At 56.4% G+C, this 21,822-nt stretch overlaps 1 protein-coding gene across 2 annotated transcripts in view; it reads left to right on the top strand.

The window, feature by feature from the left end:
• Positions 1-215: 215 nt before the first annotated feature.
• Positions 216-21,822, top strand: part of LOC116947661 (disheveled-associated activator of morphogenesis 1-like) — a 37,849-nt gene continuing 16,242 nt past the window's right edge. Inside the window, exons 1-8 of one of the 2 annotated variants that reach the window (XM_032963642.2) lie at positions 216-341; positions 10,850-11,138; positions 11,850-11,936; positions 18,457-18,528; positions 18,844-18,938; positions 20,063-20,396; positions 20,798-20,908; positions 21,089-21,192. In XM_032963642.2, the coding sequence (XP_032819533.2) occupies positions 10,959-11,138; positions 11,850-11,936; positions 18,457-18,528; positions 18,844-18,938; positions 20,063-20,396; positions 20,798-20,908; positions 21,089-21,192 (983 nt within the window). In that variant the 5' untranslated portion in view covers positions 216-341; positions 10,850-10,958. Of the gene's footprint in view, positions 342-10,351; positions 10,506-10,849; positions 11,139-11,849; positions 11,937-18,456; positions 18,529-18,843; positions 18,939-20,062; positions 20,397-20,797; positions 20,909-21,088; positions 21,193-21,822 lie in introns of those variants that run through there. The other variant, XM_076071006.1, reaches the window with a different exon arrangement.

Here is a 21,822-nt window from a genome sequence, read left to right as displayed (position 1 = left end):
CTGGTGCGATGTGTAAATATCGCCACTAGGAAGACAAAGGCGGCCGGGCGTGGTGTTGGCCACCCACCCCCCTCGTGTGCCGTGCCGGCCTTTATAGGTGCTCGCTAAAAGCACTTGTCCCTACAGTCTGTTAAGGCTATACGGGGGATCTTTGTCTTTGCGTGTTTGTATCTTTTAGTCTCAGGACCGCTGTGGCGTGCAGCTCGGAATGCTGTTCCGCCTTCCTGTTCCACTTTCACAGCCACCCCCCTCCACCCCTCCACCCCCCTCCTCCCTCCTGCGCGTCGCCAACTTCACTTCGCTCCGAGGCGGCGACGCAGCCTCCGCTCCTCTCTCTACAGGTGAGGCCTAGAACGCTCTCACCTGTCCTCCTCGCTCACCTGCCTCCTCTTCCTCCAGTACAGGTGAGGCCTAGAACTCTCTCACCTGTCCCCCTCGTTCACCTGCCTCCTCTCCCACCAGTACAGGTGAGGCCGAGAACTCTCACCTGTCCTCCTCGCTCACCTGCCTCCTCTTCCTCCCTCTCCCTCCAGTACAGGTGAGGCCTAGAACTCTCACCTGTCTCCCTTGTTCACCTGCCTCCTCTCCCACCAATATAGGTGAGGCCTAGAACTCTCTCACCTGTCTCCCTCGCTCACCTGCCTCCTCTCCCTCCCTCTCCCTCCAGTACAGGTGAGGCCTAGAACGCTCTCACCTGTCCCCCTCGCTCACCTGCCTCCTCTCCCACCAATACAGGTGAGGCCTAGAACTCTCTCACCTGTCCCCCTCGTTCACCTGCCTCCTCTTCCTCCAATACAGGTGAGGCCTAGAACTCTCTCACCTGTCCCCCTCGTTCACCTGCCTCCTCTCCCACCAGTACAGGTGAGGCCTAGAACGCTCTCACCTGTCCCCCTCGCTCACCTGCCTCCTCTCCCACCAATACAGGTGAGGCCGAGAACTATCTCACCTGTCCCCCTCGCTCACCTGTCCCATCTTTCACCAATACGGGTGAGGCCTCTACACCCTCACCCGTGCTGGTGCGTAACCCGTGCTGGTGCGTAACCCGTGCTGGTGCGTAACCCGTGCTGGTGCGTAACCCGTGCTGGTGCGTAACCCGTGCTGGTGCGTAACCCGTGCTGGTGCGTAACCCGTGCTGGTGCGTAACCCGTGCTGGTGCGTAACCCCTGAACGGCCTCTGTATGTGCGTCGCATGGGATGGATTATAGGTGTGGTCACTGCTATGGTCAAATGTGTTGGTCACAGGTGTGGTGATAGGTGTGGTTAATGATGTGATCACTGTCACTACGGTTTTTCCGACTCCCCACTCGCACCACGCTCACACGCAACAACGGCCATTCGCCGCTAAGTGGCAGTGACGTCGCCACAGCGTTTGTGTCAGGCTAGGTGCACCTTGAGGCCACGTGAACTGTCGAAGGCTCGCTCAAAGGTCACGGGACAGTTGCAGGTGGTGCAGGTTGACTGAGATGACGGGCAGACGCACCAACTGCGCTCCCTACCGTGCCACCTTGTTGCGTTTTAGTCGCCCGGAGCTCCGCTCTTTGTTGTGAGCGTTGCTCCTCCGCCCTTCGTTGTTGCTGGAGGGCGACTGCCTCTAACTCCCCAGCAGCGTCCTTTAGGAACCTCCTCTTCCACAGAGGCCGATCTTAACACCGCTGGTACCAGTCATCGGCAAGTTCACTCAGTTCCACGTCCTCTCGTACCACATTACTCCATCTCTTCTCCAGCCGGTGCCGCGCCGGTTTAGCCCCCTCGATCCGGCCAAACAGAAGCTGCGGTGGCTGGGCATGCACGCGGTGGCTGGGCATGCACGCGGTGGCTGGGCATGCACGCGGTGGCTGGGCATGCACGCGGTGGCTGGGCATGCACGCGGTGGCTGGGCATGCACGCGGTGGCTGGGCATGCACGCGGTGGCTGGGCATGCACGCGGTGGCTGGGCATGCACGCGGTGGCTGGGCATGCACGCGGTGGCTGGGCATGCACGCGGTGGCTGGGCATGCACGCGGTGGCTGGGCATGCACGCGGTGGCTGGGCATGCACGCGGTGGCTGGGCATGCACGCGGTGGCTGGGCATGCACGCGGTGGCTGGGCATGCACGCGGTGGCTGGGCATGCACGCGGTGGCTGGGCATGCGGGCTCCATGACCCAGCCAACGCAGCCTCGCTTACCGGAGGAGCTCACCGCTGTGACTGTCCAGATCTTTCAAGGATTTTTTTTTAGCTCCCCACGCAAGCAGTCTGGTTAAACACAGGATGGATCGTAGGCAGGGCCCGTCTGGATGTTTAAACCGCCGCAGATATTCCACGTTTCGCAAGCATCCAGAAGGGGGAGGGCTTAGCGGTGACCGAGAAAACCCGAAGCTTCGTGTGGAGTGATGAACCCAGGTAGCTTCCACACAGCGTTACGCAGCTGATGACAATGCCGCTCGACTAAAACCGACGTGAAACCTCTGCTGCCAAACCTCGTTACGACACTGCACAGGAATCCGTACCTTATTCATTCAAAGACGAGGACTAAAATCCACCGTATGGCCTTCATAGGCTGTTGGGGCAAGTCTGTTTGCGATAACCTGTTAAGGGCGTCACGGAACCTTTGTTTACACACCAGGTACTCCTTTAAGGACGAGTCGACCTAGGGAAGGCCTTCACAACACACAGTAATCACTGAGTATTGGCCGAAGTTTGCGCGGGTCGCTGTTGGCTCGAGTTGAGTGTGCGCGAGTTTACACGTGTGTGTGTGGGACACTGTGTGTGTGACTGTGTGTGTGTGGGACACGGGGAGACACGTGTGTGGAGGGGGACACGGGGAGACACGTGTGTGGAGGGGGACACGGGGAGACACGTGTGTTGTGTGTGTGTGGGGGACACGGGGGAGACACGGGACCGGATTTTCTCGTTCCTCAGCTACTACTGTACACGACCAGATGCCCCGAGGCCCGACGGAAAGCGCACATACTCACCTACACACACAACAACAACCGCCATTCGCCACTAAGTGGCGGTGACGTCACCACGACGCTTGTGCCAGGCCATGTGCACCTTGAGGCCACGTGAAGTGTCGAACGCCCGCGGGCATGAGGTCACGGGGCAGACCCAGGTGCCACGGGTCGACTGACTGAGATGACTGGCTGGTGCACCACCTGTGCCCCCTACTGTGCCAACCTGCTGTGCTTTAGCCACCCGGCGCTCCGCTCATTGTTGTGAGCGTCGCTCCTCCGCCTTCCGTTGTTGGAGGGCGACTGCCTCCAACTGCCCATAGCGTCATTCACGAGCCTCCTCCACAGAGGCCGATCTTGACACCGCTGGTACCAGTCATCGGCAAGTCCACTCAGCTCCACGTCCTCCTGTACCACATTACTCCATCTCTTCTCTAGCCCGTGCCGCGCCCGTTTGGCCCCCTCGATCCGGCCGAACAAAAGCTGTTTCGGCATGCGGTGGCTGGGCATGTGGGCGACATGACCCAGCCAACGCAGCCTTGCCTGCCGGAGGAGCTCACCGATGGGACCTTGCCCAGATCTTTCAAGAATTTGTGAGCTCCTCACACAATCCCGCCTGGTCAAACCCTGGATGTATCGTAGGCAGGCTAGCCTAAATGTTTCTAACCAGCGAAGATGTTCCATTAGGGGGGTCCATGTTTCGCAAGCGTAGAGAAGGGAGGGAATGACCGTGGCCAAGAAGATCTGAAGCTTAGTGCGGAGCGACAGACCAGGTAGTTTCCACACAGCGTTACGCAACCGATGAAAAGATATTGCCGCTCGACTGATTCGGAGTGAGACTTCTGCTGTTAAACTGGAGCCGGTCATAAGCACATTGCCCAAGTATGGGAAACTCTCCACTTTCTCCACAACTGCCCCATCACCGATTGGGAGTTGTGGGGGTGGAGTGTCCGATGGTACAAAATACCCAGGCAGGTGCTTAGTTTTGGTGGGGCTGATGGTAAGGCCCCATCTCTTAGTAGCACCCTCCAGTCTCAACAGCAGCGTCTCCAACTCCTCCTCTGAATGAGCAGCTATTACTAAATCATCGGCATACATAACGTGATTGAGCAATAGGGAGCCATCCCTTGACCGCACCCGGGCATCGATCAGCCTCCCATTATATCTGTACCATATGGAGATTCCCCCGGTACAGCTATTGAAGGCTTCATGAACTACGTGGTCAAAATAGATGTTAAATAATATGGGAGCCAGAGGACATCGCTGTCGCACCCCAAGGTGTACAAGGAATGGCTCTGACTCCCGGCCACGTAGTTTTACCCACGGCCTGCTCACCATCATGAAGGTCCTTAATGATCGTGAGCAGAGGGTCAGGGACTCCAAAAGCACGAAGAACATCCCAGAGCCCAGGCCTACTGATGGTATCATAGGCCTTGACCAGGTCAATAAAGCAGAGATGTAGGTCTTGTTGGAATTACCTACACCTCTGCTGTAGCAGACGGACATAAAATATGGAATCTGTGCAGGACCGCCCTTTCCTGAAACCGTATTGGGGGTCCGCAAGCGTCTCCTCAGCGTGCCTGGCAATGCGATGTTGAATAATCCTTGCCAGCACCTTTCAAGGCACACTGAGGAGTGAGATGCCCCTGTAGTTGTTACAGTCTGTGCGGTCCCCGTTCTTATAGAGGGGGGGACCACCAGGGCATCCTTCCAATCCTGCGGAACCCGTCCAGCGGTCCAAATTGTTGTTATGATGTCATATAGGGCAGTCTGTGCACAAACGCCACCCTCCCTCAGCATTTCGCTTGGGAGATCATCTCTACCCGGTGCCTCTCCTGGTCTCAGACTCCGGATCGCCTTCAGTACTTCCTCAACGGATGGCACCTCAGTCAGCCACTCACAGGGGGTGACTTCTTCCAATATTTGAGGCACCGCAGCCTCAGCAGGGTCATCCCCACTTTGTGCCACGATGTTTTCCTGGCTGAGGGATTTCCCCTCCCCCAGGACCTCACAGAAATGCTCAGCAAATCTGCAAACCTGTTCCTGGGGGTCGGAGATTGGATCACCGTTTTTTCCCCTAATGATGGTAATAGGTATGGCGCTGCAGGTTACTTTTTGATAGAGTTAAATAGAGATTTGTGATCGCGGGCCACTGAGGCAGACTCCATCTCCTCAGCAACCCGCGACCACCACCCATCCTTGCAGCGCCTCACGGCTCTCCGAACCTCCGAGCGAAGGCTGCGGTAAGCCTCCTCATTCTCTGAGGTGGGATTTTGTAGCCGATGACAGTGGGCCTGTCGCTTTTTCTCAACCATCCTGAACACCTCCTCTGTCAGCCAGGATCTCTGGGGAGGTCTGGACCGCGTACCCAAAGCACACACAAAGCAAAGACAAAGATCCCCCGTGTAGCCTTAACAGACTGTAGGGGCAAGTGCTGTTAGCGAGCACCTATGAAGGCCGGAATGGCACACGAGGGGGGTGGGTGGCCAGCACCACGCCTGGCCGCCTTTGTCTCCTCAGTGGCGATGTCTATACACCGCACCAGGTACTCATTTGAGGCTGAGTCGACCTAGGGGAGGCCCATGACCGCTTCAGATAATCGTGACTGGTGTTGGCCATGAAAACCCCTCTTCACTCAATCCACTGCTGGATGAGGGCCTCCCCACGCCTTGCGGGTGGTGGGTCATACTTCACCACGCTGGTCAATGCTAGTTGGTGAAGGCGCGGGGTGGGGGGGTTGCATCGACGTTGGGGTAAAAGTGCAATGTTGCAAGCATGGATGTTCCTGCACTCATCCCGCGAGCAATGCAGTCTCGCAGCACCATGGCGACCGCTGTGTTCATGGTGGTTGCCTGTCCAGGCATTATTCTTGCTGGCCACGACGAGTGGGCTCCAGCGCAGATCGAGGACACAGGGTCCGTGTGGTTTTTTGTTGCTGTTCCTCGTCCGTTGAAGGAGCGCGAGGATTCAACAGCGGTTCGCTCTTGAATCCATGCTCCGCGGTTTGGGTCGCATGGCCACAAGCCAGGGCACTGTGCAGGCGCGACACCACTTGGCTGCCGGGATGTGAGGGGGGACCTGGGCCCGACTCGCCCAACCGCAGGCAATGTCTGACGTTCAAAAACGGGGCCGTTGCGAATGACGGCAGGCGGGGGGGGGGGGGTCCGCAAGGCCGCGGGGAAGAACACACACCCACTCGGGAGAGAGCATCACGTCCGCCCGAGAATCATCATCGCACGTGGTCTATCCACTGCTGGATGAAGGCCCTCCCCAAGCCGGCCGCCGTCATCTTCTGCTTGGCAGTGGCTTGCGATTCGACTCACGCCAGCGCACGGCCCTCTCTCTGTCGCACACACACACGCGCAGAGTGGCGGGGGACGAGTGTTGTTAGCGAGCACCTATCAAGGGTGGTTGTGACCAGGATCACGCCCGGCCACTTTTGTGTCCCCAGCGGCGCGGCCGAGCGGAAGAGCCGTTGGCCACTTCTTGTTGCAGAGGTTCGCGGCTGGAATCCAACGGTCGCCGCGGGTGTTGCTTGCGGTGGGGAAGAACCAAAAGAGGGAATACTCCGTGCCGTCTGCTTCCACTCGCGGTCGAGGTTAGGAGATCCCGTGACGTCATTCGCAGGAGGAGGCCGTCGTGTCGGCGTCAGGGTCCCAACATTTCAGAATGACACCGCGAATGGCTCAATTAGGATTAACACGCACAGCAGTGGCCATGAGTGGAAGGGGCCTTTTAGAGCACAGCGTTATGAACCCCGGCAACCTGGGTTCGAGTCCCGGTCATGGTGAGAGATATCAGAATCGGTGCTGGACCTCTTCTACGTACACTCAGCCTTGAATGAATATCCGGGTGGGATGTGTAAAAAAAATCAACATCAGCACTGGGGAGATAAAGAGAGCCGGGAGTGGTCCTTGCCACAACGTCCCCCCCTTGTGCGCCATTCTGACCTTCACAGGTACCCGGTAACAGCACTTGGCCCAGCAGCGTGTTAAAGGCTACACGGGGGCACCTCTGTCTATATATAGATCACATCAGGTATGAGTGTATGGTATTTATGTCTGGGGACGTGCGGTGTCGGTGTGGATTCTCTGCAAGGGCGTGCCGCCTAGAGACGGGACGCTCAGGGTGGTGATGATGAGGGTGGTGGTGGTGATGGTGGTGTTGATGTTGCTTTGTGGTGGTGATAATGGTTTGGAGAATTTTCCATGCCTGGACAGTGTGCTCATGACTGGCTCCGGTTTGACAGCAGAGGTCTCAGTCGAGTGGCATTCTCTTGACATCTGTAGTGCCTTGGATTCACTCCCGGTTTGACAGCAGAGGTCTCAGTCGAGTGGCATTCTCTTGACATCTGTAGTGCCTTGGATTCACTCCCGGTTTGACAGCAGAGGTCTCAGTCGAGTGGCATTCTCTTGACATCTGTAGTGCCTTGGATTCACTCGGACGACAATCTCCTTTCTTCCTCCGTCACTGTTATTTCCATCGTTCCGCACACACACACTATATAGTTTCACACACACACACTATATAGTTTCACACACACACACTATATAATTTCACACACACACACTATATAATTTCACACACACACACACTATATAATTTCACACACACACACTATATAATTTCACACACACACTATATAATTTCACACACACACACTATATAATTTCACACACACACACTATATAATTTCACACACACACACTATATAATTTCACACACACACACTATATAATTTCACACACACACACACTATATAATTTCACACACACACACTATATAATTTCACACACACACACTATATAATTTCACACACACACACTATAATTTCACACACACACACACTATAATTTCACACACACACACTATAATTTCACACACACACACTATAATTTCTCCTCTCCGCGCTCCGCCAACTCGAACACTCGAATTCCCCTCAGCACCGTCCGCTCATACTCCTTGTCTCCCCACACAGTCTCTTCTTCACTGCCCGCACACACAGTGGTTCTATCTCTATCTCCTCACACACAGTGACTCGTCTATCTCTTCACACGCAGTGACTCTGTCTATCTCCTCACACACAGTGACTCGTCTATCTCTTCACACACAGTGACCCGGCTATCTCTTCACACACAGTGACCCGTCTATCTCTTCACACGCAGTGACTCTGTCTATCTCCTCACACACAGTGACTCGTCTATCTCTTCACACGCAGTGACTCGTCTATCTCTTCACACACAGTGACTGTCTATAACTTCACACGCAGTGACTTGTCTATCTCTTCACACACAGTGACTTGTCTATCTCCTCACACACAGTGACTCGTCTATCTCCTCACACACAGTGACTCGTCTATCTCTTCACACACAGTGACTTGTCTATCGCTAACTCTCCCTGTACCTACCTATACCGTAATCTCCACTCTGCTAACGCTAACTCTCGCTATCGCTATTTATTGTCCTCTGGGTTAGGCTCTCAATCTATTTCTCACTAACACTTGCCGGCTCCCCTCTTCACATCTCTCTCTACCCGCTGCTGTCTCCACTTCTCGCCAACAACTCCCCTCGCCGTCCAAATCACCTAGCGTTTTATCCCCTTTCCAATCAGCCTTAATTAATTGCCACGTGCCTCGCTGGCATTTTCCCGCCAGCTCCGCACCTGTCCAACGGCCCAGACTTCGTGACGCCGCCACTTAACGCTAACAGCCTCTCGACCAATCACAGCCCTCGTGCCTTGACTCCCTTAATTACTTTGGCTTGCTTACGCCACCCGTGAGTTCACCACCTGCCCGACCTTACATGACCCACACTCTTTGTATGTACTGTATATGGCCAATTTACCCCTGTGTATCTTCTACTCCACTACACATCGGCTGTGTAACGCTTGTGGCAGCTACCTGGTCTGCCCCTCCACATGAAGCTTCGGGTCTTCTCGGCCACGGTCATCCCCTCCCTTTTCTATGCTTGCAAAACGTGGACCCCCTGAATGGAACATCTTTGCCTGTGAGAAACATTTAAGCTGGCCTGCCTACGATCCATCCTGGGTTTAACCAGGCTGGATTGTGTGAGGAACTCACAAATCCTTGAAAGATCTGGAGACGGTCCCATCGGTGAACTCCTCCGGCAGGCAGGGCTGCGATGGCTGGGTCATGTAGCCCGCATGCTCAGCCACCGCTTGCCTAAACAGCTTTTGTTCGGCCAGATAAAGGGGACTAAACAGGTGTGGCCACGGGCTAGAGAAGAGATGGAGTGATGTGGTACAGGAGGACGTGGAGCTTAGTGGACTTGCTGATGACTGGTTAGTGGACTTGCTGATGACTGGTTCTGACCCGTGACTTACCAGCGGGTGTTCGACGCTTTACGTGGCCTTAACGTGCACATAGCCTGGCACAAGCACCGTGGTGACGAGTGGTGGTTGTTGTTGATGATGATGATGGTGTTGATGATGGCGGTGGTGGGGTTGATAATGATGGTGGTGATGGTGGTGATGATGGCGGTGGTGGGGTTGATGATGATGATGATGGTGGTGGCGGCGATGGTGGTGATGATGGTGATGATGCGCGTAGAGGGATGGAGATGCCCCCCACAAACACAGCTGGGCGGAGTAGTGGGACACGATCGCGATAGACGACATTCTAATTCTAGTTTTCTCCCCCGTCTCCCCCACCCGCCATCAATCTACATCGAGGCACCAGTCACGTGCAACGTGGGCATGCAGTTGGGCCCAGGTTGGCATGTTTACCAGGTCATTGTGTAGGCCAGTGGTTCTCAAACTTGTTTGGCTGCTACTGTACCTCTCTTTCTTATATTTTGTTTCAACCGAGTAACCCCCCCCCCCACCCCCCGGCTTGCTTCTGATAAATAAAAGCATTAATAATGAACGTGTTAAATCGATGTTTGAACCAATTGTCCATTTTTTGAGGTATCCCAACTAGCTAGTAACAACTCAACGGGACGTTCTGCGTGCGTGACGCCATTTGTGCGCACTCGAACGGCTACTCTTGTAAACCGCGTTGCTTACCATCAGTGAGTTAAACCAATTACTTGTTGCGGTTCTAGGTTACCATATGGATTTAAATGTTATCGTAGTTATTTTATGCTGGCAGTTTCATACGTGATTATTCACGTACGATAACATTTCACACATTGATAAAGCACCTCGCGTTGCCCCCTGGGGGACATTGCCACGTTACACCCCCCCCCCCCGCCCGCCCCCCATGGGTCCGCGTACCCCCGGTTGAGAACCACTGGCGTAGGCCGTCCCGTCCGTCTCCTGACGCTAACGGAAGGTGGGAGGACGTTGTCGATGCGGGAGCTGCGGCCGCGGGACACGAGGGGGGGGGGGGGGGTTGTGTTGGAGGCATCGCACGGCGGGAAGTGGAGCCGCTGCAAACTGCAATGGCTCTGCTGCTACAAGCGCCAGAGGGTTGACATTTGGCACAAATGTTGAGTCGCCTGTACGAAGAGGCGAGTGGCGCGGCGAGTGGCGCGGCGAGTGACACAGCGAGTGGCAATGGAGCAAGGCGGTAACACAGTGCGCGGTGAGGAGTGACACCACAGGGATTCACAAAGTGAGTAATGACACGGTGGTTGACACAGTGAGTAGTGACACAGTGAGTAGTGACACAGTGAGTAGTGACACAGTGAGTAGTGACACAGTGAGTAGTGACACAGTGAGCAGGAAGAGCCGAAGCCATTTCCCGTCGCCTCCATCCCCTGCGGAAATTGCGGGGGGAGGGAGGGGGCCCCCCCCTCTCTGCCCCCGCCCCCCACGTCCCCGAGTCCCCGTGCAGAGAAGACAGAGAGCGGGGTTCGCGTTTCCCGTCACGAACCCCTCCAGGGTCCTCGCTCCCTCCCCCTCCACTGCCCCCTGAGCTCCCCCCTCCCCTTCCTCTCCGTTTCTCCACTCCGCCAGGGGGGCCATGAGCAGCGGGCGCGGCTCGTGAGGAGGAGAGAGCGGCGGCGGCGGCGGCGGCGGCGGCAGAGCGAGGAGGAGGAGGAGGAGAGTGACGAGGAGGAGGAGGATGGCGGGCAAGAAGAAGAGGCAGAGCCGGCTGCTGCGCACGCTGGGTCTGGGCCACCACGGCTCGCAGCAGATCACACACGCTGTGCAGAGCCCGGGGGGGGCCGCCACCCCTCCGCAGTGGCCCCAGGCACCCATGCCCCCCCACGAGGAGCTGCAGGCGCTCTTCGCGGAGCTGGTGGTGCGTGCCCCCCACCCCCGCCCCCCCCAATTCGGTGTGCGTGCGTGTGTAGTCCTTGATAGGTGCGCGCTAGCGACGCTTGACTCAAGAGTGTGCGTGCCTGTGTGTCTACGTGTAGGTGCGTGTCTCTGTTCGTGCACCTTTGTGTGTCTCGCCGTGTGTTCCCGTGCAGGTGTGGAGCGGGAGCGTAGCGGTTAGCGCTACGCTGCGCTATGAACCCGGTGACCCGAGTTCGATTCCCGCTCATGGCCAACACCAGTGACGATTATCAGAACCGGTCCTCAGACTCCTCTAGGTTGATTCAGCCTCAAATGAGTACCCGGTGCATCGTCTAAACATCGCCACGAGGAATACAAAGGCAGCCAGGCGTGGTGTTGCCCACCCGCCACCTCGTGTGCCGTTCCGGCCTTCATAAGTGTTCGCTAATAGTACTTGCCCCAAAAATCGGATAAGGCTATATGGGGGATCTTTGTCTTTGCTTGTTTTGTCTATATACGTGTGTCTGTGCATGCGTGTGTCTATGTACGTGCGTGTCATCTGTGTGCGTGTGTCTCTGTGCGTGTTTGTGTGGGCTTGTGCCTATGTACGTGCGTGTCTATCTGCGTGCGTGTGTCTCTGTGCGTGTTTGTGTGAGCGTGTGCCTATGCATACATGCGTGTCTGATGCGCGTCTCTGCTTGAGTCTCACGCGAGCTCTGCCCCACCTCTGCAGGACGAGTTGGATCTCCCCGAGAAGAACCGCGCGGACATGTTCGCTCTGCCCGACGAGAAGAAGTGGCAACTCTACTGCAGCAAGAAGGTGGGTGGTGGGGGGGGGACATCCACATAGTGGGCAGCCTCACTGGGATGGCAGTCACACGTAGAGAGGTGGAGGGCAGCCACATTGTGGGGGGGGGGGGGGGCAGTCATACGGGGGGGGGGGAGGAAGCGGGGGACAGCCACACTGGGGATGGTGGCAGCCCCACGTGAGGATGGCAGCCCCGTAGGGCGCAGCCACACGCAGGAGTAGACACACACACGTAGGGGGCAGCCACACGCAGGAGTAGACACACACAGGGGGCAGCCACACGCAGGAGTAGACACACACAGGGGGCAGCCACACCGAGGAGTAGACACACACAGGGGGCAGCCACACCGAGGAGTAGACACACACAGGGGGCAGCCACACGCAGGAGTAGACACACACAGGGGGCAGCCACACCGAGGAGTAGACACACACAGGGGGCAGCCACACCGAGGAGTAGACACACACAGGGGGCAGCCACACCGAGGAGTAGACACACACGTAGGGGGCAGCCACACGCAGGAGTAGACACACAGGGGGCAGCCACACCGAGGAGTAGACACACACAGGGGGCAGCCACACCGAGGAGTAGACACACGTAGGGGGCAGCCACACCGAGTAGACGCACACAGGGGGCAGCCACACCGAGGAGTAGACACACAGGGGGCAGCCACACCGAGGAGTAGACACACAGGGGGCAGCCACACCGAGGAGTAGACACACACAGGGGGCAGCCACACCGAGGAGTAGACACACACGTAGGGGGCAGCCACACGCAGGAGTAGACACACACAGGGGGCAGCCACACCAAGGAGTAGACACACACAGGGGGCAGCCACACCGAGGAGTAGACACACACAGGGGGCAGCCACACCGAGGAGTAGACGCACACAGGGGGCAGCCACACCGAGGAGTAGACGCACACAGGGGGCAGCCACACCGAGGAGTAGACACACACAGGGGGCAGCCACACCGAGGAGTAGACACACAGGGGGCAGCCACACCGAGGAGTAGACGCACACAGGGGGCAGCCACACCGAGGAGTAGACACACAGGGGGCAGCCACACCGAGGAGTAGACACACACAGGGGGCAGCCACACCGAGGAGTAGACACACACAGGGGGCAGCCACACGCAGGAGTAGACACACGTAGGGGGCATCCACACCGAGGAGTAGACACACACAGGGGGCAGCCACACCGAGGAGTAGACACACAGGGGGCAGCCACACCGAGGAGTAGACACACACAGGGGGCAGCCACACGCAGGAGTAGACACACACAGGGGGCAGCCACACGCAGGAGTAGACACACACATAGGGGGCAGCCACGGGGCAGTCGCAGTTGTAAGGGTCTCCCTTGCAGGTGCGTTGTGGTGACTGGAGCGGCGTGCAGCCAGGAGTCTGCGACTCTCCGGAGGCGCTATCTCCTCGCGAGTGTCGGTTCTCTCCGGGCACTCCACGGGGTTCCGTCCTGGAGTAGAGCGCTCGGAGAGAGCTCGTGCCCAACGTCACGGTGGAGAACCCTCCTGCGAGGAGCCTTGAGGCTCGCCGTGGCCTTTCCGGGACGCTGCGAAGCTAACCAGTTGTTAATAAGGGCTATTAGGGTGATTAGCGATGTCCGGCCAAACTTCATAATTGTTTTGAGTTGGTGTCCGCTGGGGGAGGAGGGGTGGGGGTGCGGTGGGGGGCAGAGGGGGAATATACGGGTGTGGTCGAGGATCCATTGGGATTAATCTGGGATTAAACCCAGGAATGCGGTGCAGTGGTTAGCGCGTTGCTCCGTGAACCCGGTTTTCTAAAATTCCATTCCCTGCCACGGCTAATGTCGGCGAGTGGCCCCACCCACTTCACGAAACCTGCGCCGACCGGAATGGTGAAGTATGGTCAAACGAGCTTCCCCGTGGCCCACGCGGTGCAATTGTGGCCTGCGTGCGGCAGCACCTGGCGGGTAGGGGGTGTGGCCTATTTAGTTATTGACTGGCTGGGGGCTATTTAGTTATTGACTGGCTGGGGCCTATTTAGTTATTGACTGGCTGGGGCCTATTTAGTTATTGACTGGCTGGGGGCTATTTATTTATTGACTGGCTGTGGGCTATTTAGTTATTGACTGGCTGGGGGCTATTTAGTTATTGACTGGCTGGGGGCTATTTAGTTATTGACTGGCTGGGGCCTATTTAGTTATTGACTGGCTGGGGCCTATTTAGTTATTGACTGGCTGCGGGCTATTTATTTATTGACTGGCTGTGGGCTATTTAGTTATTGACTGGCTGGGGGCTATTTAGTTATTGACTGGCTGGGGGCTATTTAGTTATTGACTGGCTGGGGGCTATTTAGTTATTGACTGGCTGTGGGCTATTTAGTTATTGACTGGCTGGGGGCTATTTAGTTATTGACTGGCTGTGGGCTATTTAGTTATTGACTGGCTGGGGGCTATTTAGTTATTGACTGGCTGGGGGTTATTTAGTTATTGACTGGCTGGGGGCTATTTAGTTATTGACTGGCTGGGGGCTATTTAGTTATTGACTGGCTGGGGGCTATTTAGTTATTGACTGGCTGGGGGTTATTTAGTTATTGACTGGCTGGGGGCTATTTAGTTAATGACTGGCTGGGGGCTATTTAGTTATTGACTGGCTGGGGGCTATTTAGTTATTGACTGGCTGGGGGCTATTTAGTTATTGACTGGCTAGGGGATATTTAGTTATTGACTGGCCAGGGCCTATTTAGTTATTGACTGGCTGGGGGCTATTTAGTTATTGACTGGCTGGGGGCTATTTAGTTATTGACTGGCTGGGGGCTATTTAGTTATTGACTGGCTGGGGGCTATTTAGTTATTGACTGGCTGGGGGCTATTTAGTTATTGACTGGCTGGGGGATATTTAGTTATTGACTGGCTGGGGGATATTTAGTTATTGACTGGCTAGGGCCTATTTAGTTATTGACTGGCTGGGGGCTATTTAGTTATTGACTGGCTGGGGGCTATTTAGTTATTGACTGGCGGGGGGCTATTTAGTTATTGACTGGCTGGGGGCTATTTAGTTATTGACTGGCTGGGGGCTATTTAGTTATTGACTGGCTGGGGGCTATTTAGTTATTGACTGGCTGGGGGCTATTTAGTTATTGACTGGCTGGGGGCTATTTAGTTATTGACTGGCTGTGGGCTATTTAGTTATTGACTGGCTGGGGGCTATTTAGTTATTGACTGGCTGGGGGCTATTTAGTTATTGACTGGCTGGGGGCTATTTAGTTATTGACTGGCTGGGGGCTATTTAGTTATTGACTGGCTGGGGGCTATTTAGTTATTGACTGGCTGGGGCCTATTTAGTTATTGACTGGCTGGGGGCTATTTAGTTATTGACTGGCTGGGGCCTATTTAGTTATTGACTGGCTGTGGGCTATTTAGTTATTGACTGGCTGGGGGCTATTTAGTTATTGACTGGCTAGGGGCTATTTAGTTATTGACTGGCTGGGGGCTATTTAGTGATTAACTGGCGGGGGGCTATTTAGTTATTGACTGGCTGGGGGCTATTTAGTTATTGACTGGCTGGGGGCTATTTAGTTATTGACTGGCTGGGGGCTATTTCGTTATTGACTGGCTGGGGGCTATTTAGTTATTGACTGGCTAGGGGCTATTTAGTTATTGACTGGCTAGGGGCTATTTAGTTATTGACTGGCTAGGGGCTATTTAGTTATTGACTGGCTAGGGGCTATTTAGTTATTGACTGGCTAGGGGCTATTTAGTTATTGACTGGCTGGGGGCTATTTCGTTATTGACTGGCTGGGGGCTATTTAGTTATTGACTGGCTGGGGGATATTTAGTTATTGACTGGCTGGGGGATATTTAGTTATTGACTGGCTGGGGGCTATTTAGTTATTGACTGGCTGGGGGCTATTTAGTTATTGACTGGCTGGGGGCTATTTAGTTATTGACTGGCTGGGGGCTATTTAGTTATTGACTGGCTGGGGGCTATTTAGTTATTGACTGGCTGGGGGCTATTTAGTTATTGACTGGCTGTGGGCTATTTAGTTATTGACTGGCTGGGGGCTATTTAGTTATTGACTGGCTGGGGGCTATTTAGTTATTGACTGGCTGGGGGCTATTTAGTTATTGACTGGCTGGGGGATATTTAGTTATTGACTGGCTGGGGGCTATTTAGTTATTGACTGGCTGGGGGCGCGTGCCCACAGGTGGACGTGGGGTTCCTGCCTGGAATTGGTGCGTAACGTGGCATGCGGGTGGGGGGTGGGGGGCAGTGACCTGGTATGTGGTAGGTCCTGACATGCGACGTGTTAGCAAATTACATATTTGTTTAAATCGTGGCCCCGGCGCATCAAAGCGGCCAGCAACGATCAGCACTGTTATCAACGTTGGAATAGATAAGGAGAGTGTGCCGTGTTTCTTGAATTGAGTGAGGTCAACTGTTGTTGTGAGAGCTTGGGAAGAAGAGATGACGACGATGACGATGATGATGGGAGAGGGGAGTCCAGAGTGGAGCAGTGGAGGAAGTGGAGAGAGAAGTGGGGTGACCTGCAGTGTAGTGAGTGAGGGTGTAGGTGACTGAGTGGGGGTGTGTGAGTGTTGTTGTTTTGTGGGTAGTGTATTGGTTTGCGCTACGAACCTGGCGAACCCGAGGTCGCCTCAAATGAGTACCTGGTGCGGTGTATAAGCATCGCCACTGGGGAGACAAAGGCCGCCGGGCGTGGTGTTGGCCACTCAGCCCTGCATGTGCCGTGCCGGCCTTCATCGGTGCTCGCCAACAGCACTTGCCCCAAAAGTCTGTGAAGGCTACACGGGGGCGTCTTTGTCTTTATATGTGTTGTTGTTGTGACCTGCAGTGTGGTTGTTGAACCCAGCATGGGTGAGACGTACGTATGTACGGTGAACTTCTTTTGCACCGTACGTTGCCGACCGTGCTAATCGCAGTTACACCTACCACACCCGACGCAGGTTGGGTGTGGTAGGTGTAGGACGGTGACGTGTGTGTGTGCTTTGGTGTCTGGGACGCGTGACGCGGTGTAGATATGTGGTGGTAGGTGTGTGTGGGAAGTTGTTTTGAGGATGAGCGCATTGTTGTCGGACGCTACCCTGCGAGTTAAAAGGTAAATCACAGAAGAATAACAACGAGTTTTAGTATCCAGTCAATCCACATTGTCATGCGTGGAGCCACGCCAGCTGACAGCTGCACGCACACATAAACACACAGACACACACAGACACACACACAGACACACAGACACGCACACAGGCACACACAAACACATAGACACGCACACATAAACACGCACACATAAACACACAGACACACAGACACACACACACACAGACAGGCACACAGGCACACACAGGCACACATAGACACGCACACATAAACACATACACACAGGCACACAGACAAACACATAAACACACAGACACGCACACACAAAAACATAAACACACAGACACGCACAGACACAAAGATCCCCCATATAGCCTTAACAGACTGTAGGGGCAAGTGCTGTTAGCGAGCACCTATGAAGGCCGGAACGGTACACAAGGGGGTGGGTGGCCAGCACCACGCCCGTTCGCCTTTGTCTCCCTAGTGGCAATGTTTACACACCGCACCAGGTACTCATTTGAGGCTGAGTCGACCTAGGGGATGCCCGGGACCGGTTCAGATAATCGTCACTGGTGTTGGCCGTGAGCGGGAATCGAACCCGGGTCGCCAGATTCATAGCGCAGCGCGCTAACCGCTACACTACCGCTCCCCACACACAGACACACACACAGACACACACGCACGCACAAACACACACACATACGCAAAGATCCCCCGTGTAGAATTAACAGACAGCAGAGGCAAGTGGCCGTTAGCGAGTAGCGCCTATGATGAGGCTGCTTGTAATTACCGGCGAAACATCGTCCTCGAATTGTAAATGTCGTGGGTTTACTCTACAACATACTAGTGTACTGAACTAGTGACTAATTGGCATGTTTGTGTTTACTGTGAGAAAACTGGCTAATTGGCTATGCCGGGTGGTGGGTGTAAGAGCACGTTTGTATTTCCGCGATCTAACCAAAGAACACACGCTGATGGGTAACATTGGTCGCGAAAGCCAACGTGTTAAAAAGCATCCTTTGAAGGCCGGCGCGGCACACGAGGGGGTGCGTGGCCAGCACCACGCATGCACAGTCGCCTTTGTCTCCCCAGTGATGATGTTTATGACACACCGCACCAGGTAACCATTTGAGTACCTTGTGCGGTGTGTACCTGGTGCAGTACGTAGTCAGCATCCGAGGGGAGACGCGCACAAACGGCTCGGATTTTCGTCACCGGTGTCATCCGTAAGCGGGAATCGAACTCTGGTCGCTGGGTTCGTAGCGCAGAGCGATAACCATTCCGCTGCTGCTCCCCACACATGCACACAGATACAAATGTTGATGCTGTTGCTGATCATGATGATGTTGCTGATATGACGCTAATGACGGTGCTTCCGATGCTGACGGTGATGCTGACGATGTTGCTGATGATGATGCTGGTGGTGCTGTTGCTTCAGGAGGAGGATCCGAACCGCTCGGCCACGAGTTGGCCAGACTACTACATCGATAGCATCAACCAGATGTCTTCGGTGAGTGGCGGCGAGGTGACGCAGTGACCTGTGACGTGTGTTTCGGTGGGGGGGGTTGGTGAGTGAATGGGTGAGCGAGCGAGCGGGTGGGTGGGTGGGTGGCTCAGTGGGTGAGTGAATGGGTGGGTCAGTGGGTGAGTGAATGGGTGGGGGGGTGGGTGAGTGAATGGGTGAGCGAGCGAGCGGGTGGGTGGGTGGGTGGCTCAGTGGGTGAGTGAATGGGTGGGTCAGTGGGTCAGTGAGTAAGTGGATGAGCGGGTGAATTGGTGAGTGGGTGGGTGAATGGGTGAGTGAGTGTCTGGCCCGGTGCTGCAGATGACCTCGGTGAGTGGCTACAGCCCCGAGGAGCAGGCGGAGCGCGCACAGGTGGTGGAGGGACTCAAGACGGCGCTGCGTACCCAGCCCATCCGGTGCACCCCTGCACCCCGACACCCTGCACCCTGCACCCCGACACCCTGCACCCCGGCACCCTGCACCCTGCACCCCGACACCCTGCACCCCGGCACCCCGACACCCTGCACCCCGACACCCTGCACTCCGGCACCCCGACACCCTGCACCCCGACACCCTGCACCCCGGCACCCCGACACCCTGCACCCCTGCACCCTACACCCCGACACCCTGCACCCCTGCACCCTACACCCTGCACCCTACACCCTGCACCCCGACACCCTGCACCCCGGCACCCTGCACCCCGACACCCTGCACCCCGCGACACCCTGCACCTTCGACAGCCTACACAATGACACTCTGCACCCTGCACAATGACACCCTGCACAATGACACCCTGCACAATGACACCCTGCACAATGACACCCTGCACCCATGTCCTCAATGGTCCTCACCGTGTCTCTTCTCACCTCATCTCTCCGACTCTCTCACTCTTCACACCTTCTCTTAATTTCTCTCTCTGAACCCTCATCCTCACCTCATCCTCACCTCATCCTCACATCTCCTGCTTGGGTCTCGCACACACACAAGATCCCCCGTGCAGCCTACACAGGCTGTTGGGTGGGACGAGTGCCGTAAGTTAGCACGACGGGGTGGGTCGCCAGCACCACACCCTGCCACCTTTGCTTACACATCGCACCTTACACCCCGCCAGGTGCTAATTTAATGCTCAGTCGACCTAGGGGAGGCTCAAGACCAGTTCAAATATATTCGCCACCGTTATCGGTCGAACTTGCGTCATCAGGGGGCTAACCGCTGTGCTTCTGCACCCCCGCACTGCTCCGTACACACACATACACACGCGCACACGTGTACGCACACACACACACACACACGTACACATGCATGGGCTCACACGCACACACGCACATACACGCGCACACGTGTACGCGCACACACACGTACACACACACGCATGGGCACACACGCACGTACACGCACACACGTGTACGCACACACACACACACACGTACACACACACGCATGGGCACACACGCACGTACGCGCGCACGCACGCGCGCACACACACGTACACACACACGCATGGGCACACACGCACGCGCACGCACGCGCGCACACGCAGCTTCGTGACACGCTTCATGGAGCTGGACGGCCTCTCGGCGCTGCTGCACTTCCTGGAGCGCATGGACGAGGACACGGCGTCGGGGCCCGCGCACGCCGCCGCCATCGGCTGCGTCAAGGCGCTGATGAACAACGCGCAGGGCCGCGCTCACGTCCTGGCCCACCCCACCGCCGTGGACGCCATCGCGCGCAGCCTCGCCGTGGACGCGCCGCGCACCAAGGTGGCCGCGCTCGAGATCCTGGGCGCGCTCTGCCTCGTGCCGGGAGGCCACCGCAAGGTGCTGCAGGCCATGGTCAACTTCCAGGAGTTCGCCAGCGAACGCACGCGATTCCAGGTGACGCCACGCTCGACGCTGCGCTACGCGTCGCCGCCACCGTCACAGTCCTCGCCGGCATCGTCGCCGTCGTCACTACCGTCACCGTCGTCGCTACCGTCGCCGTCATCGGCACTCTCTCGGTGCTTCCACCTTCGTCACCATTCTTCGTCCCGCGTGCCTCTCCTCCCGTCTCGCGACGCGTCCCGGCTCTCTTGAGTCGACTCGGGGCTCCTCTGGGCACCACTCACCGTCATTGTCACCGTCATTGTCACCGTCATTGTCACCGTCATTGTCATCATTATCATCGTCGCATTGTTTACGTTTTGTGTTTCGTTAATGTCTGCTGCAACTCGATGACCAAAGGCTTCGCAAAATCAGCGAGGCTCTCGTGGTGCACGACTCTCCTGATTCTCCCGCAGACTCTAATGAGTGACCTCGCGCGCAACACGGGACGTTACCGCCAGGAACTCGGCCTCAAGACGGCCATCATGTCGTTCTTCAACGCCGTGCTCAACGCGGGGCCCGGGAAGGTAGGGCCCCCCACCCCCATCCCTCCCTAATCCCTCCCCATCCCCTCCCTCACTCCAACCCTCGCACCAACCAGAACGTCAACTCTAAACCCACTACCCTGACCCTGCGACACGTGAACTTGACCCCATAACTCCGTGACCCGACCGTGACCCAAGCGTGACCCTCGCTGTGCGAGCCAGGAGAAGTTGGAGTTCCGGCTGCACCTGCGCTATGAGCTCCTCATGCTGGGCCTGCAGCCGCTCATCGACGCGCTGCGCGTGCACGAGAACGCCACTCTCGACAGGTGCGCCCCCCCCCCTCCCCCACCCGCCTCCACCTTCACCCCCAGGCCCACCGTACACACGGCACACCGCATCCAGTATGCTTCTCGCCGTGACTGCTAGTCGCCTGCCGCCTCCCGGCTCTCTCCAGTTCCAACCGGAATCCCAGAGAGAAATGACGCCCGGGTGCTGGGTGTCTCTGGCCGGGTGAGCGATGTGTGCACGTAGACGTTCAGCCCCCTTTGCGTGTCTGTGTCTGTGTGTCCATGTGTGTGTATGGGGAGCGGTAGTGGTTAGCGCGCTGCGCTACGAACCCGGCGACGCGAGTTCAACAACCGTTCACGGCCAACACCAGTGACGATTATCTGAATTGGTCATGGTCCTCTCCTAGGTCGACTCAACCTTAAATGAGTACCTGGTGCAGTGTGTAAACATCGCCACTTAGGGAGAGAAATGTGGCCGGGCGTGGTGCTGGCCATCCACCCCCTCGCGTGTCGTGCCGGCCTTCATAGGTGCTCCCGAACAGCACTTGCCCTAAGTGTATTCAAGAGGCTATACGGGGGATCTTTGTCTTTGACTTGGGGAGCGATAGTCAGTGGTTAACGCACTGAGCTATGAACCCGGCTACCCGAGTTCGACTCCCGCTCACGGCC

The sequence above is a fragment of the Petromyzon marinus genome, chromosome 31 (genome assembly GCF_048934315.1).
Source record: "Petromyzon marinus isolate PM22_M1 ecotype Great Lakes invasive population chromosome 31, UKy_Petmar_22M1.pri1.0, whole genome shotgun sequence".
Lineage (NCBI taxonomy): Eukaryota > Metazoa > Chordata > Hyperoartia > Petromyzontiformes > Petromyzontidae > Petromyzon > Petromyzon marinus.
The sequence above is the reverse complement of the archived record's forward strand: the minus strand, read 5'-3'. Positions and strand labels throughout refer to the sequence as shown.